The sequence below is a fragment of the Vicugna pacos genome, chromosome 4, assembly GCF_048564905.1.
Source record: "Vicugna pacos chromosome 4, VicPac4, whole genome shotgun sequence".
NCBI classification, from domain to species: Eukaryota; Metazoa; Chordata; class Mammalia; order Artiodactyla; family Camelidae; genus Vicugna; species Vicugna pacos.
In genome coordinates, this window is record NC_132990.1 from 46,141,102 (window position 1) to 46,167,740 (window position 26,639).

The 26,639-nt window shown below is 45.8% G+C and overlaps 1 protein-coding gene across 2 annotated transcripts in view; it reads right to left on the reverse strand.

Moving 5' to 3' along the window:
• Positions 1 to 26,639, reverse strand: part of LOC102526691 (TLE family member 1, transcriptional corepressor) — an 81,535-nt gene that overhangs the window by 2,239 nt on the left and 52,657 nt on the right. For both annotated transcript variants that reach the window (XM_015239061.3, XM_072959651.1), the window contains exons 9-17: positions 26,046 to 26,162; positions 23,505 to 23,558; positions 22,861 to 23,013; positions 21,075 to 21,219; positions 19,881 to 20,071; positions 18,236 to 18,312; positions 5,721 to 5,970; positions 3,760 to 4,007; positions 973 to 1,120 (exon numbers count right to left, since the gene is read on the reverse strand). In XM_015239061.3, coding sequence (XP_015094547.1) covers positions 973 to 1,120; positions 3,760 to 4,007; positions 5,721 to 5,970; positions 18,236 to 18,312; positions 19,881 to 20,071; positions 21,075 to 21,219; positions 22,861 to 23,013; positions 23,505 to 23,558; positions 26,046 to 26,162 — 1,383 coding nt within the window. The remainder of the gene's footprint in view (positions 1 to 972; positions 1,121 to 3,759; positions 4,008 to 5,720; positions 5,971 to 18,235; positions 18,313 to 19,880; positions 20,072 to 21,074; positions 21,220 to 22,860; positions 23,014 to 23,504; positions 23,559 to 26,045; positions 26,163 to 26,639) is intronic.

Here is a 26,639-nt window from a genome sequence, read left to right on the forward strand (position 1 = left end):
TGGAAATTGTGGAAGCTGGTGATGGGCAGATGGGGTTTACTGTATAATTCTCTGTACTTTCATACATGCTTGAACATTCTCTGTAGTCTTATATATATTTGAAATTTTCCATATGGAGTTAAAAAAAAAAAAAGGCAGACCAAAAATAGGATCCTACCCATAGTGGGAACAGGGCTGGAACAGGGAAGACTAAATAAGAGACTCAACAAAATTTTGACAGGGACATGAAAGTTAGTTGCATGCATAGTTGTTTTCCATTCCTGTCCTATTTTTCTGAGTGGAATTATTTTTATTGCAAAAAAAAAAAAGTAAGTAAATAAATCATGATAAAAAGAAAAATTCCACCATCAGAAAGCACTTAAAATGACATGCACTGTTTTTCCCCAAACAGGCATAGATTCGGATACCCAACATCTAAATAATCTCCACAATCCACAAAGTTGCCATTTTTATATCGTTTCAAGACTCCATAAATCTAGTCAGCCATGAGTCCAATTTCTAAGGATGAGTAATAAAACGGGCATCCACTGAGATACAGCTGCATTTTTTCAAGCTCCCGGACGTAAGCGAAATGAATTAAGTTTCAGAGCTCTTGTGATTTTTCTCCTCTCCTTGCGATACCCTGCATATTTTTTCCAGGTCTATTTATATGTGAATCACTCAATCATCTCTCACCCCCTCGTAGATGGTAAGAATATAGACAGCAGATCAGACCCTGAATGTTCTTCACGGCATGAATTCCTGAAATGAACTCATACACAAATGAAACCACCAGTGCGTCTTAATCTACAGCATTTTAAAAACCACTCTAAGTGTTTCAGGGTGATGTTTTTGGTCTCTCTCTGTGTCTGTGTGCATCTCAAATTAAAGCCTGCTCTGTTTGTCTGGTTACCACTCTCCTGGGGGGTAGGGAGGGGAAGGCGGCCACACACAGAGCACCGCCTGGATTCCGGGGAGGGACCAGCCGGTCACCTGCGAGGTGAAGTCGTGCTGCTGCAGCTGCCGCCCTTCGCGCAGGTCCCAGGACCGGACTGTGTTGTCCAAGCCGCCTGTCCAGAGCTTGGTGCCATCGTTAGAAATGTCAATACAGCTGGCCCCGTCTGTGTGGCCCTGGAATTGCCTGATAAAACAAACCAGATTGAATAATGATTTCCTGCCAGAGCTCAAGGTAAACACTGTTGTGTTGTTAGTTTTGGACTCGCCGCGTGTGTGTCGTCTCCTCGGTGTCTGCTGATGTGCAAGATCAAACCAACCTTCCCCCGAGGAGGAGGGGAAACAGCACCTGCAGATTTGCTTTTTCTTTTTTCACGATCCAAGCACTAAAGAAACAGAATGCCGTTTTAGGTCGCCACACAGGAGAAGCTAAACACGCGCCTATACCTCTTCTTACAAATCCGTCTAGAAGGTGAAATTCCTCCCAGGTCTGCAAAAGTGTTGAAGAGTTAAAAGAGAGAGAGAGTTAGAAAAGGACAAATACAAAATCCCAAGCACATTCCTTAAAGAAAGAGGGAGGCCTGGCCTTTAACCGCCTGGGCCTGAATCACATTACAAGCTCGGGGCCCAGAAGCACTCCCATTTCCATGAGTGAATAACACAGCGATGCCCTTGTGCCAACAAAGCATGAGCTCATGTATTTACTCAACCTCGCTTTCTCTACTAGAAAGAGCCCCGAGTTAGGAAATCTGGACTCCCAGAAGCACAGGGGCATGCCAGCCTCCTGACTCAGAGGCCGGATTAGAGACAGAGCTGGATGCTGAGACCGACCCCCGGGCAGGCCCTGCCTCGAAGCCGAGCCCTTCAAGGTGAACTTTGGGCTTCAGTCAAAACTCATCGCCCAGAACCAACCAAGGCAGGGCCTGCCGAGGGGAAGCCGGCGGGCAGTGTGGAGGTCACGGGCCTGGGTCTGCACACTGAGGAAGCTGGCAGCAGAGTGACCAGAGGCCCCATCAGGATGGCGAGCCAGGCAGAAGCCACGTGAGAACAGCTTGGGAATTTCAACACCCAGAGAAAAGTTTCCAGTGCCTCTCCTTCTTCTCATTTCCTGATTCCCACAGAGCTCCAAACTGTAAAGCTGACCTCGGAATGTAAAAGGCATGGAAGAGAAAAGCATACCATGGTCGCCCTGAATTCTAAGACAAAATGACTTTGTACATCTTTCATCTGGAAACTACTCAGAATTTCTACCCTGGTCCTTTCCCCCATGCACCCCAAGTCTCCCCAACACTGCTGCCGTGCACATGGCCCTGAAACGTCCCAACCTGCTTCTAAGGCTTCCCCACCCAGGCCTAGAGCAGTCCTGCCCCACCTTCCCAAAGTGCTGCTTTTCTATCTTCAGACAGCTCTTGAAACCCAGGGACCTCCTCTTCATTTCATCTTCTGACTTCTTTCTACCTGTTGGACGCATGAAATACTGTGACTCCTTGATTACCAGTGCCTTTCTCTGCTGATGTAAGCGCTTGGTGGGTGCTTCTCCATCCCTCTGACCTAGCTCAGCACGACCAGGAGCTAGGCCAGTCCACACTGGGAGAGAGACGTGTGAAGCATGATCCTGTCATATCCCCGGGGGCGGCACAGAGCAGGGCTTCAGAGCACACGCGGGACATCAGGGTGCCTGGGCCCCATCACAGCTCCACCACGAGAACACTGGGATAACAGCGGTGCAGAGCGACAGGGGTTAAAGAGATGAATATTTGAAAAGCATTTAGAATTAATATTTTGAAAGTGCTCCTCCCCACCCCCCAGAAAAAGTAAAAAGGAAAGAAAAAACAGCCAACGCTTGCTCGGTGAAACATTTGAAGGATATTGGCTCCAGCTCCATTTGTCCAGTTTGTTGACTGAGCTGCTTGGTGAGTGACGAGAAAAATGCTACGCTGTCACTCACCCACAGGGACGGAGCTTGGCTCTGGGACACTTCCTGGATTTCTACAGACAAGGCTGAAGAAGGAGTGAGCTGCTTAATGAGTTCCACAGTCCGTCCCTTCCCTCCAGCTCTGGGATGAAAAGCATCAGAGGAGACCCGCTAAGTAACCCCGAGTCTGAAACTGCACTGTGAACAGTGATTCTGAGTGAAGATGTACTGCGACGAGAAAGGGTGAAACCCGATTTGCCTTGGATGTTTAATCAGTGCCCACTTTTCTAAAGACTCTTCTCTATTATCTCTGATGGGAGCACCGACTTGGCCAGAGGGAGTGAGCCGGTCAGAGACAAGGAGGAAAACTAAGGTGGCAGATTCCAGGCAGCTGGGCTCATTCCTGGTGAGATGACCCCTGGACGGGGCTTACTTAGTTACTGAGAAACACAGAAACTTTAAAACCATTTGGTGGGTGCAATTCATGAAATCTCCTCTCCTGACGTCATCCTTTGTTTTATTTTCTGTTATCCTTTATCAGCTGGCTCATGTCTGCATAAATGAGGTTCTAGGCAAAGCCATAAACACCTAGTATTGAGGACTTTTTGTACCTCCTTCTAATCCATGGTATGCTGCCCCTTGGCAGAAGCCAGGAATGTTTTTTAAACATTTTTGGCATCTGTACATGGTAAATATAAAGTCTGGGTGGTATCCAAGCAGGGCAGGAAGATGTAAGCCCCCTGAGGGCCTGGACCCTCCTGTCTTTGTATTCCCGACACCAAGCTCCAAGCCTGGCGTTCAGCAGTTTCTGAATGAGCCTGGGGGCCGCCCAGGAAGCAGGAGTAACAGGGGGCCTTCCGACCCAGGTACTCAAGTGGGGAGCCCCCGCTTAGGAAACCATCTCTGCTCACCTCACCAGCGTCTGGTTGTGCAGGTCCCACACGGCGATGTTGCCGTCGCTGCAGCACGAGAAGCAGACCTTGGAGTCGGGGCTGATGGCCAGGGCGTAGCAGGCGGGGGCCGAGGACGTGAGCTCTGCCTTGATGCGTGGGGTGGGAGCCGCCAGGTCCCAGATGGACAGAGTGCTGGCTTCCCCTCCCACTATGAGAGTGCAGCCATCGGGGAGCAATTTGCAGGAACGGATGTAGTTATCCCTGTTCTATGAATTAAAAAACATAATTCAATTGTTATAATGCATGACCAAGTGGTAACAATGCTGTGCTCTCTAACTGGCATCTTGGTTGTTGACTTATAAAGTAGCATATCGTGGACACGATCAAAGCAGGAGTCCTGTAGTGAAGATCAGAATCTCATGGCCACTGGCTCCTTCGAAGCAGTAAACAAAGCAAAACTCACAGGACTGCGCAGGCATATGTGAAGGCTTAGGTATAACTGCCCCTGATGTCCAACTCCTTGCTGAGTAGACAGAACTGAAATGAGCAGTTGATGCACGGTAGGTGTATACACGCTTCTCTACAAAGAAACCACTTTTCCAAGCTAGTTTATAAACCTCTGACCTCACTACCCTCCGTATTTACTATCAGGAAACTGCAGACCCACTGCCTATGTTTTGGTTTGCATTACTTGTAACTCCCTGCCTAAGGCTTGTACTGTGTCTTCATTAGCCAGATGGATCCTTGTCTAAGAATCTCATACAGCTGCTTTCTCAAGTTGTAACATGGCTGCTGTCATATTTCAGCCTCTCAAATGGAAAGCCAAAGAAATGAATGAAAGAAGGCATCTCTCCATCAAAATCAACATGTTAAAAAGGGAGGTAGGACCTAAAATGACACTACCTGCAAAAGAAATGACCCAAACATACAGCCAAAGTTTTTAGTAGGCTTTAACCACTACCTCTTGTTCAAAGATTAGAGAAATGTTAAGCAATGTGATCTCAGAAAAGGTGATGAGTGTTACAAAATTCTCCTACTACTAAAGAGTGGTGGGCTGTGTTTACGTATGTTTCCCTGTATTTAAGTTTCACTAATGGAGATATTTTTAAGTTATTTGATAAAAAAAAAGTAAACCAAGAACTATCCCAAAGAGCCCTTCCGTCTCAAAAAAAGTCACTCTTCTTTTTGGAAACACCCTCTCGGGAATCCTTGCCATTTGCCAGGCAGGCAGCGGGTCAAGTCGACATCTGCCTGAGCAAAGTGCAGGCAGACACCCTACAGGGGCAGAGCTGCTGTGGTCCCTTTAAGGCCAATGCTATGTGCTCTGTCAATCCTGTGGTCACAGTGCAGAGATGGAGAGAACATGTCCTGAAGTGTTCTGTGATCTCGAAAAATGCAGCATGGTATTCTTACACTGCAGGGGAAGGCGAAGTAGGTGCCTGGGGAAGGCATCCCCAACCTCTCCCGTTCTGTTGAAGGCTGCCCTGATTTCTTGCAGTGTGATCTATTAACTCTTTCCTGAAGTTAAGGTCATAAAACCCAGCCAGGGCTCCCTGAAAACACAGACCCTGTTCACAGTGGTTTTATCAAATGTTGACTCTTCAATATTTATCCAAAGGCTGTAGGGAAATTAAATGTTGAGTGGATTGCAGGGCTCAGGGTCCAGGCCGAGCTGCGCTCTATCCATTAAACGGGAACCCCCTTCTGAATACACATTCAAACAAGGACAGCTTCTGTAAACTACTGTTAAAATATTTTTTAAAAGAAATCTATCAGCTCTGGGGTTTAACCACTGAAAAAGCAACAAATGAAACCTTCACACTGAGGGGAGAGGGTGGGGAGAGCTAAATAGCTAACACAGGAAACAGAACGGGCTTCCATTTCCTCATAATGGGAATAAAACCCAGGCCCCGACAGCGATTTCCTTATTGAGTCTCCAGGGGGAAATTACCCTCATGCCCTGGTTCCTTCTCACTCACCAGACAGTCGAGCTGAGAGACAGGGCTCTTGTTGCCGGGGTGGCTGATGTCCCAGACCTTGACGCAGCCCTTCCCTCCCGTGTACACGTGTCTTGTGGGGTTGCTGATGGTCACGGCGCACACCACCTCCCCGTGGTTCAGGGTGTTGATCTGGCGAGCGTGTCGGGGGATGCCGGGGCCGATGAGGGCGTCGGGGGGGAAAGGGACAGGCTGCATCTGACCATCTGCAGTGACGTGGAAGGAGTATGCACTTTTGGAGAGGGGACGATTAGAGAGAAGAGAGGACAGGAGAGGAGACAGAAAAAGCATTTATTGCAAAGCAATTAGTCATTACTTCGGCATGCTTCTATGAGAAAGACAAAGGAAAGATTCTTGCTACGATTTCCTTTTGAGATCAATATAAATTATTTACTGATGGAACAAACAAACTAAACAATAGCCAAAGTCCAGGGTTTAAAAAAAGACATATACTGGACTTTATTTTAAATTTTAAAAAGATTTTAAAATTGTGCTTATTCATTCCATAAAGCATTCCTTCAAATCCCATTATAAAACACTAAATGCGCTTCTAAATTAATATAAAATACTTCCTTCCATGTACCTTGTATAATTGTATGATTTCTTACTATAATTTAAATGATTACTTTCAATGTTTAAAATGAAGCCCTTAAGAACTCATAATAATTACACATGATATATTTCAACACCAACAAACAACAATTTTCTAAATATACCAGTTTGTCGCTTGGACTTAAACTCTCTTTTGCATGATTAAGAGAAAATAATAAAAGAGATTCTCTTATGTTAAATGGCTTTGTAATAGACTTCAAGTTTCCTCCCTAACAATCTATCTACTCTGGCCAGAAACTCCAGTTTTATCAAAGGCAGCAAAGCTCCCAGTGGAAAGACTACTCTTCCCAGCTTCATGTTAGCCAGGTGTGCCCATGTTCTGACCAATGAGATGTAAGCAGAAGCTGCTGGGTGGCACTTAGTTGATAACTTAAAAGAATGAGGACCCTGAGCGATACGGAAACTATACGTACTTTCCACTCAATTCTGCTGTGAGCCTAAAATTGCTCTAAAAAATAAGTTTATTAATTAAAAAAAAAAAGAGAAAAATAATTTAAAAAGAGGGAGAGAGGTATGCCTGCCCTCGTCTCTTCCTCCTTCCTGCTACCTGAATGATGAGCTAGATGACTGGAGCTCCAGCAGCCTTTTGGGGCCACAAGGTGGAAGGTGAAGATGGAAATCAATTGCTGAGTAGGGTAGAACAGAAAGATAGAATGCAGAGGCCCTGGTGATGCTATGGGGCTGTGATGCCTACTCTGGTTTCTGAAAGCCAGTTTCTTTTGTGAGAGAGAGAAATAAACTTTTATGTTACTTATTGTTTTATTCTCTGTTGAATACAAACAAACCTAATCCTAATACAAACTTCCATTTCCACAACTAAAATCTTAAAAGTATATTTTTTCTCTAACAATCTAGCTATTTAAACTCCACATACTAATATATTACAAATACTATAAAACATGCACAAAGAAAAGGCCTTGAACAGGATGGAAGAAACATAAGTGCTAGTATTTCCCACTCACATCTGAACTGGGCACTTCGAAGACCACTACTTTCACTTCCTTCTTATCCAAACCACCACTTGGTGATGGAGAAGTTCAACATTAAACCTTTTCTACAGGTCTGCAAACATAAACAACAAACCAAGTATGCAGAGTTTCCTCCTTTCCACGACCCTCCGGGATGAGTCTGAGCCCCTTCTGGAACTTATCTTTGGCGCCTTGCAGTCCCTGTCCAGATTCTAAAGACCATGGACATGAATACAGAACTTAAATTTTCGTTTTAATGCTGTCTCAAATTTAAAAATGTAACTTAGTAAGCACAAAACTGAAATCTGAAGCAAGATATCAGGTTTCTACCTGACTGCACGTAAAACCCACATACTTTCTTAGCTTGAAAATAAATGCTATTTCCTTCTATAAAAGCGAAGTATCAAATATACAAAATGACTTTTCAAAGAATTTCCCCTTCCCCAACAAAGGAATCTTAGATATGTTATCTCCTGGCAAACTGGTTCCAGTAACTAATATGAAATGGCTATCTGGCCCAAATCCTTAATGTTACTCTTAATTTGAATGATTGAATACACATAATAGGAACTACGCAGCATGTCCTAGGAAATAAATATGCATATAAAACAACTACAGCTTAAAGTCCTTATGCTACCAAACCACTAAATCTATTTTTCAATTGAAGAATAGTCGATTTACAGTATCATATAAGTTACAGGTGTACAGTACAGTGATTCACAATTTTTAAAGGTTATACTCCATTTATAGTTAATATAAAATATTGGTTATGTTTCCCCTGTTGTACTATATATCCTTGTAGCTTGTTTTACACATAATAGTTCGTACCTCCTAACCCACTATCTCTGTACTGCCCCTCCCCCTTCCGTCTCCTCACTTGAAACCACTAGTTTGTTCTCTGTATCTGTGAGTCTGTTTCTTTTTTGTTATTAAATTTCCTATTCTCTATACCACAATGTCTTTTGGTATCTTTGGTAATGTATCAAGCCCACATAATATTTCAATACATGCACATTCCAGTTAATTGAACCTACACCATTTATTATAGGGTATCTGATGTGGGAATCAAGTAGCATTATTAGTATCAGTATTATTAGCATTATTGCTAATCAAATAGCATTATTAGTATTATTGGTCTTGAAGATGAGATCACAAGAACTGGGCTTTAATTCTATTCACATTCCAGGTTTTGCGACCCAGATACCAGGCACTATGACCTGGGTTTGAAAATAACAAATGAACGGTGGTTAATGTGGGGAGAGAACTTGCCCCTTAAAGCAACGTTAGTTATTCTGTTTGCCAGTAATCAAGGTGGGCACCTCCAGGTAGGCGAAGTTTCTGTCAGGTGCCCTTTTAGCAATTCCAGATTTTTAGGGGAAGGAAATTTTATCTTGCTTCCATTGGAACCCTGCTTATCATAGAGATAAATGCTCCAGATTAAAAGAGATGCACAAAGTACAAAGACGGGGAGCTGTATGCTCATCTTTGGAAGATACCCACCTCTCTCCCAGGTGTCCTCTTCTTTAAACTGCACAGGAGGTCTGTGATCATCATACTTAGGCAATTTAAAATTGATTCACAGTGCAGCAAACTGCTGCCAGAAGCTGTGAACATTGGTCCATCCCAGGGGAAACCCATATGGATGCTAATACACCAGTCACAGGGGGCCTCGGAGGAAGCTGGCGCGGCCTGCTGTGCTGGAGAGTCTAATCAAATGAACAAACCCGGGCGACGCAAAGGGCGGGTGGGGCTCACGAAGGGACCAACAGGAAGGGAAAACCAGGGAGCAAACAAGACAGCCTGGAATTAGCTCACATTCAGGAACAACAGGAATGTCTTTGAGAAAAGGCCACATTTGTGTCGCCTCATGACGATGATTTAGAGATCCCAGAAGGAAACTTGCCCTCTTTACTGACTGAGTAACTGGGGAAAAGGAAGATCAGCCGGGAAGAAGACTTGATAAACAGTTTGCATTTATAAACATCTCTCAAGCCTGAATTCAGAAAGAGACCAGCCACAAAAGAAGGCACGTGGAACGACTGCATATACAGGAGTTCAGACACAGGCAGGATTTATCTCTGGTATTAGACGTTGGGGTTGTGGTTCTACTCGGCGGCTCAGGGGCACGGGAAGGGTTTCTTGGAGTTCTTGGTGAAAAGTCCCTGGGCTACACACATATGATTCGTGCACCTTTCTATATGTATACCCCAATTTTAAAAGCTTAGGTTTATGTTTATTCAAGAAAGGAGAGAGGAAGGCTCCTGTAGCCAGGTCCAAAGCCAGGTTAAGAGTCCAGACTCTGTGGTTAAAGGAACCTGAGATGCAGGGCCGTGGCTCGTGGCCTCACTGACCACGGTCATGGTAATGAGCCTAACTACCTGTGGCCCGTAACGTGTCCGATTCCTGATGGACAAGATAGAAATGAGAATAAAATATGAGGGTTGCAGGGGTTGTTGTAAGAATTAAAAGGTAACAGCTGCAATACTTAACACTGTGCTCGGCAGCTGCGGGGCCATCGGGAAAGGACAGCATCGATGTTAGGCACCCGTGACTTGAAAAGAGGAAAGTGAGGTTATCTGAATCCAGGACTCTCATCTCAACCAGTGGACAAGTGTGAGGGCCAGGAAGGGAGGAAGGCGTGTGGAGGGAGCCTGGAAAGCCCAGGGTGATGACGAGGCAAGGGAAATCTGGAAATTCATGAATCCTACAAGGCAAGTTGGGGAGACAGCACTGGGGAGAGACGGCACGTATGGAGGGGACTGTGGCAAACTGTGGGGCAGAAAGGAGCCCCTGGGGCCCTGGATAGGTTAAGGGCCACCCGCTTGCATCCCAGAGGCTCAGAGAACTGAACCCCCTCACCCGGCTGTGTGAATCCATTGCCTGCAGGTCAGGATCTAATTCTGCAGAACTGAACAGAATAAAGCCCACTGAACGTCACAGACTTAAAAACTGAATGAAATCAATCAAACTCATTCGGAGCAGGGGCCTATCCATTTATCAGGCACATGGCAGAGGTGAAGGCCCTCAAAGGCAAGAGTCCCCCAGGGGCTGCCAACTGGGAAATGGGACCAATTTTCGGTGAAGCAGGTTGTACTCCCCGAGCAGACTGCCCCCTGTTCATAAAACGATGCCATGCTCTGTGGCCAAAGGGACACAGGTGTCTCGAGTTGCTGGTTTGCTGGGTGTCGACAGGAACGGCAGTGGCAGGATCCAGCAAACGGGAAGGAAGAGCCACGGGCCCCGCTGCCAGGGGACGTGGCCTGTCCATGTGCCGTTTCTGGCTGTAATTACAGGTATCAAAAACTATCTGATCACATCAAAACCTTCACTCTCTGTTCAAGCTCTTTCCGGCTCAGCGAGCCCCTCACAACTGAGTGTCAATGAGCCTCGGTGCACGTGACTGTCTTGTGTCCTAAACTCCCAGCCACGTGAACCAACAGGCCAGTCCCCTAAAATATCACATGCTGTCACATCTCCACTTCGTGCACAAACTGTTCCCTCCTGCCTAGAATAGCACCGCCTGTCCCGGAGCGCACGTCAGCCCCTCTCCTGCGGCCTGCCCCACCTCCCCAGGCGCACTGAGTCTTTTCTGGGGCCCTGGCTCATCCTATAAATCGGTATCATGCTGATGTCTGCTGCCTGCGTTTACATTTGTCTGTCTCAGTCCAGAGTCCTCCAGGGTCAGGTGGGGTGACTTTGCCAGTGAGCACACAGCTGGCACTCAGTAAATGAATCCAAACGCCCCAAGTCGTTTATTGCTACCAAATCATTTATAAACAGAGGCATGAAAGGTTGCTCTGGTAAGGAAAGTGTCACAAGAAGGTGGGGAGTCCTCTAACCACCTGGGCTATGCCAGCCAACTTCCCCAGGGAACTTCCAGTCCCTGTACCAAATGTGGTTGAGAGATGGTCAGGCCAACCTCAGACGTGGGGCTCTAAGCTTTACCTCAGCTTCCACATCCGGACTCCCTTGACACTCTCTCACCTCAAGAGAGCTCACGGGGCCATCGGGATGGAGACACTCACCCTACACACAGACATACTGGTCACATCAGTGTCATCGGTGTGCTTCATTATGCAGCCATGGGCATGGGAGGCCCTGAGGGCTGAGGCTGGGGCATCGAGATCACTCTAAGATGAGAAGAGTGTGAAGTGATGATTTTGCAGGATACTCTCAGCTTCAAGAACCGGTGAGCGAAGGTGGTGGCTGGGGGTATTGTGGTGTGGGGTCATAAGAAAATCAGAGCCATATTATTCTGAGATTTCAGCAGGGAAAAAAGGTCCTCAGGTGTATAATTCATCTACTCATGGTAAAAATCTCTCTCTGCCAATGTAACAAGCTCTACCTTTAACATTTTTTAGAGTCTGCATAGCACATAATATCTGTAAAATCCTTTCTTTCTTCCACAGGATTTTTCCCGTTTGGCGTCCAGGTACCCTCTCCAATAGCAAATGCGCAGATCAATGTGCAATCCTTACCCGATTTGAAGGCAGCATTTCTACATCAATGGGCAGCTTTAGTGACAATTGAATTACAAGCTGAGGACGTCAAAGCATTAGGATGGGAGACTTTTTGTTTCCTTATTCAGTTGAGTACATGGCCATCCTCATTTTTTAAAAAGGCAAACGCAGAACTTCTTAAAATGGATATGAGAGAGAAAATTACCAAAGTAAAGAAGAGATGGCCTAGCTGATGAACTTGGAGGTTCTCTGCCCAAAGTCAGCATTTATGTTTCTGAGCTCCAGGCCCTACTTCCTCCATCAGTTAACTGTTTCCAAATTTGTAAATGTGCTGGGGTGGCAACAGGGCTGCTATGCAGGCAAAGATACAAACCAAGAGATGCCTGGACAAAAAGTAAGACCAGGGTTGGGGTGTATCTCAAGCGGTAGAGTGCATGCTTAGCATGCAGAACGTCCTGGATTCAATTCCCAGTATACTTCCTCTAAAAATAAATAAATAAACCTACCCCGCCACCAAAAGAAACAAACAAAAAACAAAACAAATAAACAAAAAAGTAAACAAAGATAAATTTAAAATACAGCCACTTCAAAGCTCAATTCAAAAATCCTAGCAAAGGAACCCACCACTACAGGCAAATAGCATTATTCAAGTAAGTTAACAGACAAACTACACTTACTCCTGATAAGCAGAAAGCCATTTCTGGAGAGATGAAGAGGGAGAGAGAGACATGTTAGCCGTCCAGCAGCTAAACATAATTCACATCAAAAGAGCGGGCCTCACACACCAATATAATCCCAAGATATTTACGCACTTTCAAAAGGTAGAAAAATAGAAGTTAAATTAAAACCCACATGGTGATAATATGGCACAAAACGGCGATGTTACTTTTAGCATTTAATTGACCAAAAAACATCCAAATATCATAACAAGTAAAAGACGGCTGAATTCATTTCCAAATCCACTAAAGAAACCAACTGTGGAATCCAGACATGCTCAACAGAGGAATCAGAAGCAAGATCAGGTCAGGAATGGAGGGGAGAGGGAGGGGGGCCTGGCCACCAAGATGTCTTTTTGGCTAGAAGCCTGGATAGCCTCTGTTCACTGCTACAAAACATATCTTCCTAAGAGGCAATTTTACCCCAAATGTAGCTTAGATTTTCTCTTCCCTTTAGGCTCCAACTCCAAAAAGGTAGTTTAGAGATGTATTTAAACACTAAACAAGTAGGTGGAAGATTTCTCAATTACATGTCTAGCATTAAAACACAGGGTGAAAGAACCTGGAACTAAGCTGGAATCTTAAGCCAGGCTATTATTAGAGTGAGCTATGCCTGACCTGCAGGTGCTACTATAGGAGGCAGGTAGAACTCAGCCCCCAGGTATTCATGGGAAAGAAAGCAGTGCCACGGGGCCAGAAAAACGTCTTACAGGGAGGGAGGCATGAAACACAACAAAGATGTCAATCTGTCTAAGCTTCGGGATTTTTTCTTTTAATCAGTGTTCTCCAGAGTTCTAGGAATAAATTTCTTAAAACTAAAAATAAGTTCAAGTTAAGCTGACCAAACAATACCGATTCAATCTTGCCTTGAGAGTTTGGAAACACAGTCAGGGTTACAGCTTATAAATTAGCACTGCATAACTCTAAAATGCAAACTGTGACTGTCTTCTGGAGAAGGATGAATCACAGGGTCTTACACAACCCTGGACTCATCCCCATCTAGTCCACACAGCAAATATTCATTTGCTTACTGGGTATTTGAGCTCAGGGGGGCAAGGGGATTTGAGAAGCTTCAATTCTAGTGGGGAAGCAGAAGGCAGAAATAGACATGACGGTAAGTCATGTGTGGAAAGTGTCACAAGATGTTATAAGGGGCTGGTGGAGAGAGGGCATCTATGGGAAGGCATCAGTAAAGGCTTCATGAAGGAGGCAGCAGCTGACGTAGTCTTTGAAGGACAGAAAATACTTCTGTAGGAAGAGCTGAAGACTGGTGAGAAGCGAAGTTGCTCCAGGTAGGAGGAGGAGGAGGAGGACTCTTCATGGAAGAGGGGATTATATCCCATTTGGCCAGAGCACAAGATGCTAGGAACATAGGACATGAGGCAAGAATAGCAGACTGGGGTGATATTACCAGAGGGGCCACATCAGGAGTTTATCTGACCCTTCTGAGGACCTCTGAGCAAGAAACAGACCAGATCAGATAAATACTTCATAAAGGGAAAAACTCACCTAGGATCTCAGTGAGGATTTTAACAAACAAGAAGACTGGGTAAAAATGGGAGTTAAAAACAAAGAAGAAGCAAAGGCAAGTTTGGGTCCAGATGGGGACCCAGAATAGGGCCAATGCTTTTAACAAAGAGAAGTTAGAAGTGGGAAAGAAAAAAACTTCTAGGTTGTTTGGGAAACCCTACTGCAATCTTGTATCAACTTAACTCCAAAACAAATACAGAATAGTGGCAATGTCATCTTGCGCTAGGCACTTTGATTTAAAAAACCAAAAACAATGGAAGGCCACAGGGCCTTTGCATATGCTGATTCCTCTACCTAGAGGCTATGCCCTGACCCAGCAGAGTTACTGCAGAAAATACTGAGAATCCTCTTTTGACCCTCTAGATGGGATCAGTGCTTCACATGGTTCCACAAAACAATCCTCCTCGGTCACAGCTCTTACCTCAACTGTAATTATACATTTATTTTTGCGATTACTTGATTAATGTTGCCGCTCCACCACTAGGCTGTGAGCTCCGCATAGGGTCCTCAATGCCTAAGCAGCGGATCTTGAAGAGAGGACAGGAGGGAGGTGACTGACTAGACTGCAGTGGGCAGATGGTGTGGGAACCTGAAACCACATCCCACAAGACAGGGCTGAAGCAATGGACATACTCAGTCAGAAGAGACACCTCATGGCAAGATGGTCTCCAAACCATCTTGGAGGAGGATGGATTAGCAATGCACTGTGTGGTCTCAGGGGGTGGGAAAGAACAGGACTGATGGGTAAAAGTTCCAGGGAGACAGCTGTCAACTCAAGGGCTGGAAGACCTTTCACGCCGCCAGGGGAAACCAGTTGCTCCGGGCAGCCGCGAGCCCAGGCACTGGGTCAGAGGTGCACAGGCACTTGGTGAGGCCATGGGAGGAAACCTGAACCACAGAGGTGCTTTCACACTTGAGGCACTTTTAAGGTCCCTCCAGCCCCAACCAACTCTCCCAGCTGTACCGCTCTTCATAGGCACTCCTCCCTCTGCCCACAAGTCCTCAAGCTCCCTCTCTGTGCTGAGAGCCCGCCGTCCCTTCTACCTGCAACTGCCCGCCTTCCCTGCCCCCTCTGCCTGGTGGGCTCATTCCCTCCTGCATGAGCTTCAGCTTTCCTTGCATCCACCCTACACCAAGGAAACCCCTCTCTTCCTAACTTTGCTTACCTTTTACACGTCTGCCTATCACAGCACTTAGCGCTTGTCACAAATTTAACTCAAGTATTTATTGTTCCTTTAATGCTCCCCCCATACCATAAGCCCCCGAAAGCTAAGAAGTTGAATATTCTCCTTCCTGGAGCACGTCCAGCACCGAACACAACTCCTGATGCACAGTCCTCCATCAGGCACCCAGGAAGAGCCTCCAGCTGCCCTTCCCAAATTACTTTGATCGGTACACCTCAGAGAATGACACTTGCAAAACCTCTCCCACCTTGTTCACCCTGCCCTGGACACAGTGGTTTGTCACCATGTCTCTTACGAGCCTCGGACGGGCGCTGCTCCACGCAGTCGGCAGACACTCGGTGCTGCCTGCCCGCAGCGAGGTGCTGCTCACTCGCTAGCGAAAGGGTCCAGAAACTCGTACACAGCAACGCAGAGTCAATTCACAACTGCTGACTCTTGTAATAAAAAAAATTGAGACTTGTATTTTGGATCCCCCCTCCCCCATTCAACTGTGTTTGTCTGCTGTAAGAGTATCAATCTTTGTCATTCTGGGAAAAAACCTGTCTGTCATCACAGCGGGTCTGAGAAGCACCGCCTAGGGCAGCACTAGTTACCAGGCGATAAGAGCAGGAAGTCCTCTCACACCAATTAATGGATTAATGTGGGGACTCAGACTGTGTAGCCCACATCCCAGACAACGAGCAAGGCACATTTTTCCCTCTGACACAAATTAATTTGACCTTCCTCCTATAATACGGCTCACCTCAAACTCTGTAAGAGAATCCAAAGGAATACTTTGAACTATTCTCGAGAGCGGTGACCCTTCTGATCCACAGACTAGTGACCATCTGACCAAGAGGAGAAAAGCACCGTAGTATGGGAGTCTCACATCTCTGCTCCCTCCCCACTGTCGCAGTCCCTCGGCACATGGTATCCTAGCTTATGCAGCTGTGAACACAAAGAAATCCGATGTGCTCCCAAATCAAGGACACGACTATTTAGGCTTTAATAACCATGACATCAGTACCATCATCCACTAAAGGTGTAAAACTTTGTGCCTAATTACGTTGTCAACACACACAATGGTTACAAACTAGCTCTGCATTAACCCTCCCCAACCCACCAGCCTTCAAGACTAGCACTGTAGCTCTCAGCTCTGCTCTCGCCACCCCATCTGCCTTTCATTTCACTTTCAGGGTGGCATCTTGGCAGCTGGACACACCTCCCACACCTCTGACTCTGGAAACTGGCTTTCTCTAATGGTCAGCTGAACTTGGCCTTGTTTGCCTATTATCCCCCAAAGATTCATCAGTTGCTATTAATTATTGCCTCTTATCTCAATTTTACACGCTTGCCCTTTATCCACTCACCAGACAGGAGGACACACATGAGCTAGCTACACTGCCAGCAACCACAGGTAAGAAATACCCACAAGCGCCCTAGGGCATTCAAGACTGGATGCAGGGGGCATTCCCAAGAACACACAACATAGTAGTTCACAGGTATTCAATCAGAAGAGACCTACCAGCTAAGAAAATATTTGCAACAGTGCCCCACTTCCCAATCCTGCTCTTCCTGAGGCGAGATGTCACCACACCTGCTTGACATCTCTACTAGATCCTAGTATAAACCAAACTTTCATTTCATTATGAATCAAATTACTGCTAAATTGGGAGTTCAGGATTTGCAGATACACACTACTACATATAAAATAGATAAACAGCAAGGTCCTACTACGTAGCACAGGGAACTATATTCAATACCTTGTAGTAGTCTATAATGAAACAGAATATGAAAAGGAATATATGTATGTATAGCTGAATCACTATGCTGTACACCAGAAACTAACACAACATTATAAACTGATTATACTTCAATTTAAGTAAACAAATAAAAATTATTGGGAAATAGATATTATAATGCAGGAAAAGTGGAGCAATGGGAATCTGCTTTCTAAAACCAGGTGACAGGATAAGGAATTCTATCTTTCCTCATGCTGTTGGTTTGTCTGAAGAAGGCTGCAATAAAAACCACACAAGGATGACCAGGTAGTTGAACCAACCACTCAAAATAACGCAATATGCAATAGTCACATAAGTAATAGCTGAAAGCAACCATTCGAAGGTAGAGGGTATAACCAAAAAAACCCCCAAAACAAAACAAAACAAAATAAAAAACTGAGGTCCTGTGACATGTACCACTATTTGGAAAAACCAACAAATTGCAACAGGCTTTCTGCCGTCTTCTATCCTATGGAAAGATAGAGTATTTGCTGAGAGGAAAGACAGACCCTCGTATTTCATGTCTGCTTTGTACAAAAACTGAGAACTTTAGGAATTCTTTGAAATCACGTTTCTAATTACTAATATTATGGGGAACGTGACTTTAAGCAACCCCGGAAGAAGAACCAATGGGGCTTTTCAAAGTCTGAATGCTCCTCTGCCCTTTAACCTACCTCTCTTGCTTACCCACAAAAGCCACACTGTACTTTGTAACCCCAGATCTCTCAGAGTAAGGCGTCTGTCCAAACTTTACTTAGGGGTCAGCCTGTGATGTTGGCATCCAAAAGAACCTACCTTTCATGTAAATCTCATTTCCCCCAAACAGGGAAAAGGTAGCACTGGGCTGGGTAAAGAGCACGTTTCACATTCCTGAGATTTTAGGTGTGTGGCGGCGTACTGCCCACATACAGTCCCGTGAAAACACGTGGCGGCTACCCTCTAACCCAATGGTGACGCAGACAGCTTTCTGAGAAAGGGTCAAGCGAGGAGGGCTGACCACCCCTGGGCCATGCCTCCCCTCTAGTCCCCGTCTCCCACAGCTTCTCTCCAGAAATAATGAAGCGCACGAGATCCCCCACAGTGGGAAGCCAGAGGCATGACACCTACCAGGTGTCTATTTACAGAAAGTGTTAACACGTCTCAGGAAAAGACAGAGAAATCTCCTTGGAAACGCCCAAGCCTAAGCTCCCTTTGGAATTCTAGGCTGCTGATACCCATGACTAAGTAACCACCTTTCAAACAAAACCAAGGAGTTAGAGGTACTTACGGTTTCCCTCCAGGGATTCCTGCCAGGTTTGGAGGGATCGTAGGTACACGCATGTGAGGAGGAGGATCAAACCCAACCTGGAAACAAAATAAGGCACCGCAGACTCAGTTCATGCAGGGGAGGCACTTTGTGACACTCAGGAGGACTTCTCACTAGAGACTCAGAAATCCCCAAAGCAACAGAAACAGAAACAGGGACATGCGCTAGCATATTTCAGAAGAAAAATTATAATGTAATAAGTAACATAGCCGCCTCTAAATACCACAAGACACGCTTCTTTTTTGGGAGGAAGGAAGGCGTGTGATGTATCTGTGCACTGAGAACCAGCTTCTCACAGTAAATACGTCCTGTGGACTCAGAATGTTCCGTCCATCCAAACAAGTACAAAGAGCAATATGCTGTCTAAGTCAGGACAACCTGACTATCAGCTTTGGCACTATCGACGGTTTAGGTCAAACAGTTCTCGGCTAGGGGCTGTCCTTCGTCCTGGGAATGGCAGGGTAATTAGAAGCATCCCTGGCCTCTGCCCTGTACGTGCCAGTAGCATCCCCCAGTTCTGATAAATAGAAGTGTCTCCAGATATCACCAAATGTAAATCACCCCCAGTTTCATACCATTGGTCTACATCAATGCTTAAAAACTCATACATGGATTCAGTGGTAGAGCATGTGCTTAGCATGCATGAGGTCATGGGTTCAATCCCCAGAACCTCCATTAAAATGAGTAAATAAATAAAAACCTAATTACCTCCCCCTCAAAATTAAAAACAATGAAAAACTCATACATGGATTCTCTATTTTATGCACCTTAAGGAAGGGAGCTAGTCCCTAGCTGCCCACTTCGCTTTAAATGATCTTGCCCTCCACTGCAGACTTTCCTACTAGTGCAACGGAGAGGGGAAAACGGTGAACTTTACAATCACCCCAAGTTATCAGCAGTAATGAAGAAGGGAGAGGTACACATGACATAGTTCAAACAGCCAACAGAAATGACTTAGGGACTTTCATTTGCTGTGAATTATAATCTATTCTCTTTTCCTGATGCAATCAAAGATTACACAATCTTCCCCTTCACCTGCACTTTTGTCTCTTCCCTGTCAAACCTGAGGCCATTTACACAGTGGGAGGAGCAGGACAAGAAGGAGAACCTGCCCCAGTTTCAGTCCCTTTGTGTTTCTCTCTGTTGTGCTGAGATCACTCCTTACACGTAAGCCACGCTATTGGGTTTAAAGAACAATATAAGACCGGAAAGAGAAAATTACGGCCTCTCAAATATTTTCTCCTAAGAATTAAAGAAGTTTAAAAAAAAAACCCTCAAGGAAACGAATGAAAAGGCTTCTGTGAGCTACTTGAGTCATTTCATCGCCTTCCAAAAAAAAAAAAAAACCTGCTTTGGTGGGAGAAAACCAGATGTCCCCTGAACCGCTGAAGGAGGTCCTAAACACTGCCTTTCTTCATCCACAGAAACAGTCAGACAAAAAGCAGTTGGCCTTCACCTAATGAAGCAGCACGCTGATGAAGGCGGACAAGAGGGAGGCGGGCGCGGCGACACTGGGTCTTTGTCTGCAAGCGCAGGGCTGCCCGCCGGCCTCTGGCCGCGCCCACCCGCCCTCCCCGCCCTCCCAGCGCCCACCCGCCGTCCCTACCATCGGGGAGCGCCCGTAGGCCACCACGGCGGCGGCGGCGGCGGCCGCGCTCATCTGCGGTGACATGTTGTGGAGGCTGGCGTAGGCGGCGCCGGGGCTGGTCAGCTCGCCGTTCATGCCCGCGTGCGGCACCATCCCGAAGGGCGCAGGGTATGGGCCGGGCACCGCCAGGGGCGTCCGCAGGCCGGCCGCTGCAAGGAAGCACAAGCCTCACGTGACTCACCGGGTCCCGCCTGACCCAGCAGTTGCAGGGTCCTCTTCAGTGCCTTTCACTGAAGGGAAGGAGGAGGGAAGGTGGGGGGGAGCACCTCCAATTCCTACACTGGATCCCTTCTTCCCTAGAGCTGAATTCATCTCCAGGAAAGAAGGGAGCTGCCCAGGGGAAGCACCATCCAACACTTCCTCCTCCATAGGTACTCTTGGCAACACTGGGAAACCAGGGGAATAAGTAGCATTCTTGTACCCAATTCACAGCTGGCAAACCAAGGCACACGCACCACCTGCTGACCTGACAAAAGGTTTTTTTTTGATAAACTCCAAGATGTCTCCTTCAGCTCAAAAATTCCATTCCCCGCTACCAATTCCAAATGAAAACCTGATCCTGGATTTACGTAAACCAGAGCATAGGTTTAGGAGGAATATTCTGGGGCCTCTTTTCCTCTGGGCCCAGGGTGTTACGTTTTTCCTTTCCCGGGGAGGAAGATTAAGTTAAAAGTTATGAGTTTATTCAGAGGCTAGAGTCACCATGAAACCCTCCCCATTTCTACTGAGGGAGAAACCGCTGATTCCTCAGGGAGGTACCAGCAGAACACTGGCCAACTAAAGCAAGCAAGAAGCACACTCGGCCGGCCAGACCGGCGGTTTCAGTCAATATTAGCAAACTCAGACACACAATGATAGTTTGGTAAGGAGCTTACATGCAGAATAATTATCAGAAACTTTATTGAAGTCCCTAGGATTTGGATTATTTGGAAATAAAAGAAAAGCCAAATGTAAACAGTCGGAGACTGAACAGGGTGCAGCTGCTGAAACCCAAGGACAAACATCTGTTTCTTATCCCGGCTTTTCTGAGATAGGAAGGAGGGAGGCGGGCAGAAAGTGCATTTCATATTCACGGGTAAACTGCATCACAAGACGCGTGGATGAAGCAAGTTGGGAAAGACAGAACACAGCACACAAGAGGCGGTGCCCTACCCGCTTGGTTAACGAGGGGGTCCATGGCTGGAGGCTTGCCGAGGCCTGGACGGAGGCCTGGAGTGGCGCTGGTGCCCGGCGTTGGCATGTCGCTCCGCGGCGTCGGTGTGCTGGATTTCAGAACGGGCGTGCTGGCTTTTTCATGCTGGTATCATTAAACAAATTAAATGAGTATTATTTTTAATCCAAGCCATATTACACAATTTATCACAACAGCAGCTGGGACACTGGGCACCTTCTAGCAACTCCCTCAGCCAATTTTCATAAATCCACACAATGTTGACAGCATTAACTTGTGAGCGAGAAATGTTGACCTTTCCTCTTCCTGCCAGAATTAAAACTCTAGCTAGAGACACAGAACACGATCACACTTCTTCCTCCGCAGATTTTATTTTAAAAAGTATTTTTCCATCAGGCTTGTGGACTTTGGATCTAGGCCAAGATAGAATGATGACCACCCGGAGGAAAGTTCCCGGGCACTCAGAAACGAATGCCCCGGTCACCGGGAATGTCAGAGGGAGGATCTCCTTTCTACTCTTGCCTTTTGGTGGCAGTGGGATTGAGACTGACGGTGAGAGAATGAGGGGCCCTCAGTTTGAGAGGCACAAAACAGCAACTCAGAGGCAAAACCCTAGACCTAGTCCTTTCCCTGTGAGAGATGTGCCTTAAAAAAGTAACTGTCGTTAAGCAGTACACCACCCACTTGCCTACATAACCAGTGTGGACCCACGACTGCAGGGGCCTTCAGGAGTCAAGACAGTAACAGGGTTACAGAGCATCTTATTCCACATCTGAACCTTCATGTCCTTTTAATCACAGTCTGAAAAGCGCAAAAAACATGAACCAGAGAGACCCCAGCTCCCTCTGGTCTTGGATCCAACAAGCTGTGTAAACTTTGCAAGTTCCTCTGGCCTTCCTCCTCATCAGTGAAATGGGATAATTCCTCAGGGGACCATGTAAGGATTCCCTGCGCAGTTGTTAGGGTGTGGTTATTGTGAGTGAAGAGATGACATACTCCACACTGTTTGCTGAGTGACTGAAAGCAAGAATGGGCCTGATGCACCCCCTTCCGTTGGTGCCACCCTGAGTACATCACAGTCCGCCCAGCAACCCAATCACAACATAGCCTGAGGACAGGTTAGTCTAAAACCAGGTGAACTGCACCGCTTAAGAAAATGAGGGCTTCTCAGTACCTAAGGTGTTTGAACCATTTGTCAGCGAGGAAGCTTCAGAGAGCCTGTGCCAGGAGCAGATCCCCCAAGTGAGATGGCAATGGCCTGGAAGCTTGTTACCTCTCCCTAATCACGGCCCAATTAGCTGATCCAGAGGGGAGAAGGAATTGCCATGGAGATAGAGAGAATGATGAATTTCACTTTTAAACACTTAAAATCTAACCTCAGGGGGTGGGTATAGGTCAGTGGCAGAGCACAAGGTTAGCATGCATGAGGTCCTGGGTTCAATTCCCAGTACCTCCATTAAAAAAAAAAAAGCATCCTGCTACTCACAGGCAAGCAATGAAAAATTAAAAATATATACACACACACACACACATATATATGTAAATATATATAAATAACTCTCTATCAGTAAAAAATGCACACTTCAAATACTTTAGGGGGAGGGCAATAGCCCAGTGGTAGAGCACACGCCTAGCATGCATTAAGTCCCGGGTTCAATCCCTAGTACCCGTATTTAAAAAAAAAAAAAATCAAATACTTTAGAGAATCTCTGGCTCCTAGAGACAACTAAACTGCTAAATAGGCAAGTGACAGTTCTTATTACCTACCAAGCTCATTTCTTTGGATTTCAAAGAGGTGGAACTTCCCGATGAGGCCGTGGACGCCGGGCTGCTGGAAGCGTCCTTCTTCAGCAGGCGGGTCTTGTCGATCCCGTTTTCCCTGGGGGAGTGGGCGGGGCTGGCTCGCGGAGACGAGGGGTCCTGAGAGAGCACAAGCAAAGGTCTCCTGATTCCTCTCCTAACGATAGGTCTTCCCCTCTCCACACTCCATTTCCACACTAACAGGGAGTGCTGCAAGTCCTCTAAATTCGGGGGATTTGAGGGTGTGCACCTGACTAGCACCGCTGTTACCGTGAACACGATGGTGTTTGCGAGCGCACCCATGAAGACACAATAAAGAAAACAGTATCTAGAAACAATAATATCCCCATCTCGTGCTCAAACACTTTGCCCAGACTAGGGCACAGGTCAGAAAGGAATACCAGGTGCCAATTTAGGAATCTAAAATGATTTGGCAGATTTGTTTTTTTCAAAGGAATCAAAAGTTTGTGTTGGTTTTAAACCACGACTGTTCTTCCATGAACAACCATTCAATTCTTAATGTGTAAAGTTACAAAAGACCAAAGCATGGTGGCTCCACTTCCTTTCCCTCACAAGTTACTCTGAAATAGTCTGATTAAGAGGATGGTTACCTCATTAGATACGTCCACAACTAAGTTGTCATCGCTTTTGTCACCATCGCTGTCCTGAAAAAAAAAATTTTTAATGTCAATTATTCAAGAGTTTGAGGATCCATGAAATTTCTAGTTTTTGGTAGCAGACACAGACTAGAAAACAACCTAGGGAACGCCTACCTACAGGCTCCCTTCCAAAATGCCAGCCCTGGTATTTACTACCACCTTCTCCCCTTCTCATCTGACCTGGGGGGCGCAAAGCCCCAGCCAGGAATTCTGTTGCCGCAGCACCCCAGCTATACATTCACCGTGTGTACGTAGGTGAAGGCAAGCTGTACAACTTGGCACGTAATAATGGCTCAATAAATGTTTGCAACAGCTGAATCTCTCTTACAATTTGAAATCCACATGCCCTTATCTCAGAGAGCTTTTCCCACTGGATTTCAAATTAAGAACACAATTTCATGTCATTGCTTTTACGTGTATCATCTTGAAGACTGCCAACAACTCTAGTATTCATAGGGAATTCGTAATTATAAAGACAAACTTAAACCTTGTTCCCGTAGGGTTACCAGTTCCTGCAAAAAATCAAAGTAGACAAAAAACTACAAACAACAAAGCCAGCTTCTGGCTGGAATAACATAGTTAGACCTAACCTCGTGTTAAGAAGAAAGCTCTTTAGCAATCAGCTTGGGATATTCTGGAGATGGAAGGAAGATAGGCTGGCAGTTATACGGAGGGCACTGGCATCCTGCAATAGCCTTTTATTATCTTGACATAAAACCATAAAATTTGCTAATCAGAGGAAACCCCAAAATTGCACTGAGTTCGAAAAAGCTTCAGAAGAGCTGTTCAATTTAATGATGTGAGCACTCCTACATCAAATTCAAGGCAGGCTGAAGAAGACTACTTTTTTAGCCAAAAGGTCTTCTATGTCCTTTAGAGCAGAGTAATGCAATGGACACGTGGAAAAACAGGTTATTGCAATGGGTCTTAATTCTCAAAAAGGAGGCCCCTAGCTTATGATCTACACCATTCTTTGACTGATGTCACTGTCAATTAAGAATACACAAATAATGTCTGAGAAAGACCAGTACAAGTGAAAATATTACCCATTAGATTTTTGTGGCCTCCAAGTCCAGCTAGAAAGTTACCCTCAACTTTAAACTCATGTCTGAAATGTTTTTTCTAACCATCAACTTTCTTGCCTAGATGCCATATATAAAAGTACTTGTGTGGGACACTGGCTCTGGGCAAGTATGTGCTACATGGCTTGGGCCAGGGAGGAAGATCAATAACTTGGGTTCTTAGGATGTTATTATGGTACAAAGTATGGACCAATTTGAGGACCCCTGGCAAAATATTCAATCCTAAATTCTCCCTTCAGGAATCCTAACGTAGTGATTAAGAGCTGCCTCCAGGCTCTGCCACTAATTCTGACCTTGGGCAAATCACTTAAAAGCTCTGTGCTTCAGTTCCTTTATCGATGAAAGGGAGGGATGGTACCAAACTCACAGGGTTATTTTCAGAGTTAAATGAAACAAGTCTTGCAGAATCACGCAGGACCCAGCACTAACTTGACACGTTGCTCAACAAAGGCTATGTATCGTTAACTATTGGCCTGCACCAGCCAGCAGGAGGCAGAGGTCTGGTGTGTAAACCTCCACACCAGCCGGCCAGAGGTAGACACTTCTTCCTCCAGGAGCAACAGGGAGTGGCCTAATTCACATTCTGCTCTCACATTGTTCCCAAGAACTCGTCCATCCTGCAACAGACACTCAGGGACACACAAGGACACTACAAGTCATCTGTCAGCCGCAATGTTCTTGACCCCGAGCCCAGAGCCAATGGCCGTCTGGCTGGGTTTGCTCTCTGAGAGAATGTGGTTTTCTCTAGGTCTAAGTCAAGAGTCTTCACTCCTTCAAGCAGTTGTGTGGGCTTATCCGCAGTGTTTGAACGAGATGCCCCCAACATTTCTTCCATTTCTACCATGGACTTCTATCACCACACTGCTCGCTGTGGAAGAGGACAAACTCTGCCTTGAGACCTAATATGAGCCTAAATGAATCACAGAATAGCATCCAAAAAGGCAGTCTGTGACACTAAAATTCCTACCCTCATTATTTTCACAAGACAGGCTGCCAAAGTTGCAAAGTCCAGGACAAAATGACAGTGCAGGCATTGGCTTAAAATTTGAGAATTTGAAGATGGTTGAGAGCAGAGCATTAAACCAAGGGCAAGGCAGGGCCCTCTGAAGAGCAAGGCTGGGACAGCTGCACAGGCTACATACCATGAAGCCAGCCCGACATTTTGTATCCCCTCTTTTGTATCCGAGTAACTACAGCAGAAAGCCTAAAATTCAATACTGAGCCTGGCAGATACATAACTGACAGCTCTAGAGGGAAATAATAGCCTACAGTGTAAGAATCCATCCCCTTGACGCTATTATTTTACGGGATGTGAAATTATCATTTAAGATCTTAAGAGTCCTTTGTATACTCACTTAGAAGGTGAGCAAGAAAGCAAACAAGTATTATTTCAAGTCCTTTATTTACTTACATAGTGGCTGGAGTCTTTATCGTCCACCTTTCTTTTTTTGATGTCATTGGAAAACTCAGGTCCATTTCTGCGTTTATCTGTGCCTCTTAGATTGTCTGGGACCAAGAGGGAATTACTCTGCAAGACAAAAAAAAAATATTAATCAAAGATTTCTTCCCAGGTCTCTTTATACACATGAAAACCCAACCTGGATGTGAAGGCTGTTTTAGAAAGGTGATACCTACTCAGCCTTTCATTCCATTTAACTCGTCTCATCTGCAGACTCTGATGGCATACATTTATAGAGATGTAAAGTACTTAAAAAGGAGACCCTGACTGTGCAATCAAACCATCCAAAGCCTGGTGGATCCTTCAGGCCCTACTCACTTAAAATGTTCTTCTGTTCTGTTTGCTGTTAGAGAAATGGGAGCTCACTGTTTATATGTGGATGTGTTTTCATTCTTTCCCACTGAGACTTCCTGGTCAGGAGTATGAAAGGCCTGTGAGCAAAACCTGAGATCGCTCTATCAGACGTATTCTGTGACTGTAAGAGCCAAAGCGGGCTTCTCTAACAAGACACAGAGAGAGCGGGTGGGATTAACAGCATGGTTTCCT